This window comes from Anneissia japonica, unplaced genomic scaffold, assembly GCF_011630105.1.
Source record: "Anneissia japonica isolate Jap-2015-1 unplaced genomic scaffold, ASM1163010v1 scaffold287756_len632865_cov181, whole genome shotgun sequence".
Taxonomy (NCBI): domain Eukaryota; kingdom Metazoa; phylum Echinodermata; class Crinoidea; order Comatulida; family Comatulidae; genus Anneissia; species Anneissia japonica.
In genome coordinates this window covers 89,046-97,215 of record NW_022693589.1, presented here as the reverse complement: position 1 = coordinate 97,215, position 8,170 = coordinate 89,046, and the positions used below count along the sequence as shown (strand labels likewise).

Genomic DNA, 8,170 nt, shown 5'->3' with positions numbered 1-8,170 from the left:
AAAAATGCTGGAATAATTCTATCTTGCTGGACGGTAGGTGATCTGTCTCTTATACACATCTAGATGTGTATAAGAGACAGCACACATAGAGTGCGGTATCATGATTTCAAATGTTACCGCATAGCGCATCCAAAGCCTTTTTCCAAACTTCAGCCAACCGCTGGTGTCGCTCTCACTTATTGTGGTTTTGTGAGAATACTTTGACGATGCCTGACTTGGCAAAACATTTGGGATTATTTTACAACATGTATAGAAAATATCAAGGATACACCGAACAAACCAACGAGGTACATAGACGACAGTATCTCATTGAATAAGTGAAGGTCTAACAGCATTTTTGTTGAAAATAAAATAATATCATTAGGTCATATTATAGGCCTATATAAAAATATAAGTGTATGACTTACTGAGAATGACAGCGCAAACGTATGACAGTGATACAAATACCTCTGAGACAATAGACCTTTCCGTAATCGAACTTAGGCTACTAGGCTACTTATCGACCAATCAGAACGTGTTAATTAGGGACACGCACGTTTACCGTTTACGTATACGTTTGCGCTGCCATTTTATGTGGGACATTAGCATTAATGTCAAGGGGCGGGCTTAGAGGTCCATTGTCTAGCACAATTTTGCTGCTGGGATAATAAGTTATCCTTGCCAAAGTTAACACCCAGCGAACAATGAATTGTATTACTTTCACTTGTGTGTTCAAGGAATGGTGAATACTTGTAATTCCTGTACGCCTCTGACATTAAAATTGCATCAGTTTTTATATTTGTTTTATGGTAGTGTTGTTATTATAATGATAATATTAATGGGGATAACAACAACAATAGTAATTATATTGGTAGTAATAATAATAATAATGAATGGTGATAATAATGGTAATAATAATAATAGTGGTAACAATAATAATAATGATTAGTGATAAGAAAATAATAATTATAATAATAACAATAATTTTATTCGTGTCCTTATTGTTGATATGACGAGTTTCTGTATTGTTTTTCTTTCCCGATTGTTGTTTATATAATATATGTATATATATATATATATATATATATATATATATATATTATTTCTATATTTGTTAAACTTCAATTTGTATTTTATCTTTTGTAATTTGCAGATTGCTATTAAAGAGTATTTGTATTTGTATTTGTAAAAATTTGGTTATTAGTACAACCTATAAAACACGCGCAGGTACATAATAATAATGTGCTCTATAAATATTATAATGTGCAGTAATAGACCCACAGCAACCACGTACGAACGCTTATCTGTAAGCACAACGATTATAATATAATACATTTTTAACAAAATTTAAAAAAACAACTAATGCTGTTCATACTCAAAGTCTATAGATCTAACACCTAAATGTAAAGCCTAATCTCTTTATAATTTTTGAATTACTTTTTAAACTAAATTAAGTTATAACTAAATTCGTGCCCACCTCTATGATTGATTATAACGAAACATCCATCGATCTCATCCTGTAATTGACCAATGTACTGTATGCGCAAAGGCTTATATAGTAAGAACGAAATTTTGATATACTGTATCTATATAGAATGACGAATGACTTTTACAATTGTAGGCCTAACATTAATCACCGTATGTATGCCACACTGAATGTTATTAACAGGTGTGGCATTAATGTGACAAAGATCATTATGTTACTCAACACCTGGTATATCACTTCTAAGATTATCATGTTATGGAACTTACGTTATGACCAACATAGAATATAGGCTAGCTATACATAATTGAAAATGCACCATCTGAAAGTAGATGGCCTAAATTTGAAAATATAACTGGATTATGGTTATTTCTTATTATTATTTTCTATTAATATTTTCACTCTTACTATATAGGTTACCATCACTGTCGTTTTCATTGTCGTCAATATCATCACCATCATTATCATCATTATCACAACCATATCATCATAAGGCCAAACAAATGTGTTTGCTTGCTTCCGCCCGCTCCTAACTCACTGAAGGGGCGGAAAAACAATAAAACTTAAAAAAAGATTTTTTTTTTTTTTTAGCTTTTTTAAAAAAAGAAGGGCAAATTTATTTTTAGGCCCAATCATCATCGTCATAATCCTTATTATTAAGTGATACTGATCTAATGTTATTAGTATTATATTGTATTATTAATCAATATGATGATAATATTAATAATAATTATTGTTTTTATTATTGATATTGTTATATTCTTATCATTATCTTCATCATTATCAAAATTATTTTTTTATATTACTATTACGTTTAATTATTAACACTCACTTTGTATAGGCCTAATGCGAATTGAAATCGACAATCTTCAACTTTAGATCTTGTATGCACGAAAAATATTCGTTGCAATATGATTTGAAAGCTAATTAGTTTAGCACACGACGAGGGCTGGATATTAAATTACAGGTAGACTCAGCAGTTGGCCTACGGCAAGCAACATTTTTGTCATGGTCAATGCCTCGTCCCAAATTTCGCGCGAATTACTGTACAGCATAATAATCAAAAATGATCACAGAGAGGTCTATACATGCTAACTTGGTGATGGATATAGGCTATTGGCTATAAACTCACATAACAACTAGCATAATAATGAATGACATGGACTTTAATGTGTATGCGTGCATCGTCCATTAGTAATATTATCATATGATTCATCTTAATGCTTCTTAGGACAACGAATCGAATTGATTTGATTATATGCATATATCATTATCATTGATTATCTCATCACATCAGTCATCATCATCTTCATCATCAATACCACCACTGCCATCGTCATCATCAACGTCCTTGTTGTTATCATCATCATTATCATCGTCGTCCACGTCATTACAATCATCATTGCGTCGTCATCATCATACATTTAATACAGAACACCGTATAGAACTTTATTGGTCTTATCTCATGTACAAGGAACTATTTCCTTTTTGGCAATCCATATACAAATATCACTATATCATTGTCCTAACTCGTTTATCATTATCAATGCATCATCATCATCATCATCATCATCATCATCATGCATTATGCATCATCATCATCATCATCAACATCATCATCATCATCAACATCATCATCATTATTAAGCCTATCAATTCTTAAGAACATGCACGTGCGTGCGAATTGATGTTAAGTAATTAATGTAAAATCAACGACAAATAAATGCGACGACCTTACATTACACTAAAATCGATAGGTCTATTCATCATATTTAACATATTTTCTTTATTAATTTCTGACATAATTTTTTCTGGCAATCCATTACAAATATCACTATATCATTGTTCTAACTCGTTTATCATCATCAATGCATCATCATCATCATCATTATGCATTAGGCCTATGCCTCATCATCATCATCATCATCATCATCTTCGGCCTATGCCTCATCATCATCATCATCTTCATCAACATCATCATCATCATTATTAAGCCTATCAATTCTTAAGAACATGCACGCGCGTGTGAATTGATGTTAAGTAATTAATGTAAAATCAACGACAAATACCGGTAAATGCGACGACCTTACATCACACTAAAATCGATAGGTATATTTATCATACTTAACATATTTACTTTATTAATCTCTGACATAATTTTCTCTCGACAAATACCGGTAAATGCGACGAACTTACATCACACTAAGATCGATAGGTATATTCATCATATTTAACATATTTTCTTTATTAATCTCTGACATAATTTTCTCTACTATATTGGGCATATTACACCTTTTACGTTACGTTTAGGTTATATAAGGTTTTACAATCCTACTGGTAGCAACAACTCTTTTTTCCCCTTTTTTCTTTTTTTACCCGTTTTAGTACAATTGTTGGTAAAAAAAAATATGTGTGTATCTCTTAACACAGATTGTATTATTTAAACGTCCATTTTAATTTTATCAATATGATGTGAAGTTGAAACCGCTTGCGCTAGGTAAGGTCTACATAGGCTAATACAAAATTAGGGATTAAATTTCTTGTTTCAAATATAAAATTCATTCAGCTGAGCATTATATCTTTAATTCATAAACTAGTGTACCACTAGTAGCCTACTATCTGCCGATGGATAGATGCCAAAATAAACAATTCATCAATGATAGCCAATCTCAGCAAATTATGTATTTCGGAATGATTGAATTAGCTCTGTAATCATCATGTGAATTCATGTTTAGAATGTCAATTAAATGTGAAATGTAATCTTAATGTAGTCTGAGGCCAAGTTGAATAATAAATGTACTTATTGGGTGCTAAACGTCGTTTATACCTCGACATTTCTCTACTTCTTCCGGGTAAATTGTGGCGCATTTAACTATAATGACTCTTATAATTTATTTATTTTCGTAATAATTCTTGATAACAATAATGATAACAGGCCTAAAGTACACCATATTAATCTAAAGGTATATTAAGGCACAATTTATTTCCATAGAATAATAATTATTAGGCATAAAAATTGTAAATTGGCTTATAATAATAATTGGCCTAATGATAATAATAAGCTTATTATTAGGTAGGCCTATAAATCTAACAAGAAGTTGTAAAATAATATGTTTAAATAGAGAGGAAAGTGAAAAAATATAAAAAAATATATGAAAATACTGTAGATAACATCCTCTTACCTGACGCTAAGCCTGCCTCTTCCCTCATCTGTTAAAATACGAATACTCATACTTAGTTTACATAAGCATATATAGTTTATAAATCCGCGTTTGTTTAACACCTTTTATTTGATGTTCTCTAGCCGACGATTCTAGTTTAACACTACTGTAACAACTCCCTGGTTTAACCAACGCCTGTAGTCCTTTTAAAAGTGTTAATAAACTATACTGTTAAAACACGTGTAGCCAAATTGTAAATCCAAAGTGACGATAAAACTTTAAGCGTCTGTGTGAAGTCATGAGGTAAGTTGTTGAATGAGTTTGTCCTGGCATGAAGCGATTCATGAGCCTTTAAGACTGTAATAAGTCATATATCAACATCCGAATTCTTCGCATGTCTACGTCACTATTGTCTTCGCAGTTTTCGTCGTCGTCATTTCCCCTCAAACTGTAGGCTACAATACAAACGAAAGAGAAATTGCTATCTCGATCGTGATGGACCAAGGGAGACTGCCAATCAGACTAGACGAATTTTATGAGAGTTGTCTAAATATAGTCAGCGGACATAATATCATTCGCGTAAACCCCTGTGAGCAGAACACGTGAATTCCTAAACAATTAATAGGTATAGATGATCTATTTTCATTTCGGAAGACGCTCGAAAATATTCAAGTAATTTTTAACGTTTAATTTGTATAGAAATTAAAGAATTTGACCGATATCCTTCTCCCAGGTTTCAAGAATAAATATCACGTTTGTTTTATATCTTCACTTTTTTTTCGTAAACAATTTGATCACAATCATGATAGAAGTGCTAACTTTAGTATGGTTGAAACACTCCAGCTCCCGCAATAAATACCGTACTCGCGCGACTAAGCGTACCGTTTGAATAAGCGCCCATCTCGAATAAGCGCCCAAATGAAAATTTCCTTAAGCGTCCCCTTCTACTCTGAATAATAATAATATCATGTGATTTTTTTTTAGTCATGACATTTATCTTATTTATTATCTACTGATTAGCTCATTTACATGTTTTCGAATGAGATTATTTGAGTCATTCACTCATAATTGTTGTTCTATCCACTCGCTTTGTAAAGTCCAGTCCATTTTAACTCAGTTATAGAAAAATGGTGAATGGTGTGGGGGCACAATTGACTTGAAAGGTAAAGGGGCACCGTATCCCTCTCCCCCCCCCCCCATCGAGCGACGCACATGTGCAGGAATCAGGGGCACCGTATCCCTCTCCCCCCCCCCCCCATCGAGCGACGCACATGTGCAGGAATCATCAATTGCCCAACTTTCCCAAGTTAGTCACTTAAATGTGTAATTAATAATCCCACATTGTCAGAGTCACTGAATTGGGAGTTCACTGAATGAAAAATATTAAAAATACCAGAATACCACCCTGGTAACGATATGCCACGCAACAGACAATGATCTACAGTACTGTTAATCTATTAAAATGGTGTACATTTATTCAATATATTGAACAATTTATTACATTCATAAATCAAATTTGCAATTCTATTCTTCTTTCTCAATCATATATCTTGCTATATCTTTTTTACTGTTTGTACATTTTTTTAAATGCCATTTAAAACTGCTATTATTTCTAAATTTCTTTCCACAGTGTTGGCATTCATATGGTTTCTCTCCAGTGTGTATTCTTATATGTCTTTTCAAATCACCACTTTGTTTAAATTTCGTTCCACAGTGTTCACATTCATATGGTGTCTCACCTGTGTGTATTCTCAAGTGTTTTTTCAAATGACCACTTTGTTTAAATTTCCTTCCACAGTGTTCACATTCATATGGTGTCTGTCCAGCGTGTATTCTTATATGTGTTTTCAAATCACCACTTTGTTTAAATTTCCTTTCACAGTGTTCACATTCATATGGTTTCTCTCCAGTGTGTATTCTCAAGTGTTTTTTCAAATGACCACTTTGTTTAAATTTCCTTCCACAGTGTTCACATTCATATGGTGTCTCACCTGTGTGTATTCTCAAATGTGTTTTCAAACTACCACTATGATTAAATTTCCTTCCACAGTGTTCACATTCATATGGTGTCTCACCTGTGTGTATTCTCAAATGTCTTTTCAAACTACCACTATGATTAAATTTCCTTCCACAGTGTTCACATTCATATGGTGTCTCACCTGTGTGTATCCTTACATGTGCTTTCAAATTACTATTATCACTAAATCTGTTTCCACAGTGTTCACATTCATATGGTGTCTCGCCTGTGTGCATTCTTATATGTATTTTCAAATCAGCACTTTGTTTAAATTTCTTTCCACAGTGTTGGCATTCATATGGTGTCTGTCCTGTGTGTATTCTTATATGTCTTTTCAAATGACCACCCTCAATAAATTCTTTACCACAGTGTCCACATTCATATTGTTTTTCGTCTGTATGTATTTTTAGATGTCTTTGCAAATTAAAACTTTGAGTAAATTTATTTCCACAGTGTTTACAGTCATATGTTTTCCCTCCTGTCGTGTGTATTTTCAAATCTTTTTTCGAATTACTACTAATATTTAATTTCCTATTGCTGTATTCATCAATGCTATTATCTTCAGATGGTTTGTGACTAGTTGGCACTGTATTTTTCTGGTTTTCTGTCTGCACATTAATTCTTCTCTTTGAAGTGGCACAAAAATTATTCTGCTCAGTTTGGTTGGGAACAAAGGTTTTACTCTTGTAGCATAATTGTTGCTTAGAAACATCATTTATTATCTGATTTTCACTTTTTTGTTCCTCAAAGGCCATCTTGCATCCCCCTAAAAATCAAGGGAAAAAAGAAATTAGTAACAAATAACTGATGTAAACTGTCAGGGGCAGATCCAGAGATTTTCTGAGGGGGGTGTTGGGGGATGTTTTCACACTGCCACGCCCACTTCAGCCTCAACAATAAGTGGTAAATAATATCATGGAGGTATTATTGAGAAGGAGATCACTCGGCAAAGCCACGCGCACGCAGCGCTATGCAAATGAACCAAGATCAAAGTTGCCGCAGCGCGTAAAGAACGTTTGCGCGATGCCTTTGAAGTCCCATGTGTTCCCCGCCATCAAATTTTCAGCAGGCATAGTTGACCAAAAAATTGAACATGACGAAATGGAGAGCACCTTTCTTTTCTCAATGCGCACTACATACTGTCAATCACTATGGCTGCGCAATCTTTTCTATTTTGAAGCTGATACATTTATCTCTCATAAAATATCAAACATATTAATATTTTCCTCCAAGAAAAGTTTCGAATTTAATGGAACATTTACATGACCTATAAAAGTATAGTATATTTCAACTTCAATTTTCATAAATTCGCCAAAATTCGCCAATTCTAATTTTAACAGATATTAATTAATAAATGATTAAGGATTATAATAAAATAAGTCATTTTAGGGTTAACGAGGGTTAACTATTCGAAAAATGAATCCAAAATCTGAGTATTTTTCAGTTTTACGCTGACTTAGCTTTATAGTCGAACCAGTCAATCTTTAGACAAAATTATAATGAACACAGAAGTAATTTTAACACAAATAT

At 32.9% G+C, this 8,170-nt stretch overlaps 2 protein-coding genes across 2 annotated transcripts in view; both read right to left on the bottom strand.

Moving 5' to 3' along the window:
• The window catches only part of LOC117100843, an 11,631-nt gene extending 6,540 nt beyond the window's left edge, over positions 1 to 5,091 (bottom strand). Inside the window, exon 1 of the mRNA XM_033240677.1 lies at positions 4,645 to 5,091. Coding sequence (XP_033096568.1) covers positions 4,645 to 4,694 — 50 coding nt within the window. The 5' untranslated portion in view covers positions 4,695 to 5,091. The remainder of the gene's footprint in view (positions 1 to 4,644) is intronic.
• Positions 5,092 to 6,147: 1,056 nt separating this feature from the next.
• The window catches only part of LOC117100839 (zinc finger protein 3-like), an 11,901-nt gene continuing 9,878 nt past the window's right edge, over positions 6,148 to 8,170 (bottom strand). Inside the window, exon 10 of the mRNA XM_033240671.1 lies at positions 6,148 to 7,406. Within this exon, the coding sequence (XP_033096562.1) occupies positions 6,148 to 7,406 (1,259 nt within the window). The remainder of the gene's footprint in view (positions 7,407 to 8,170) is intronic.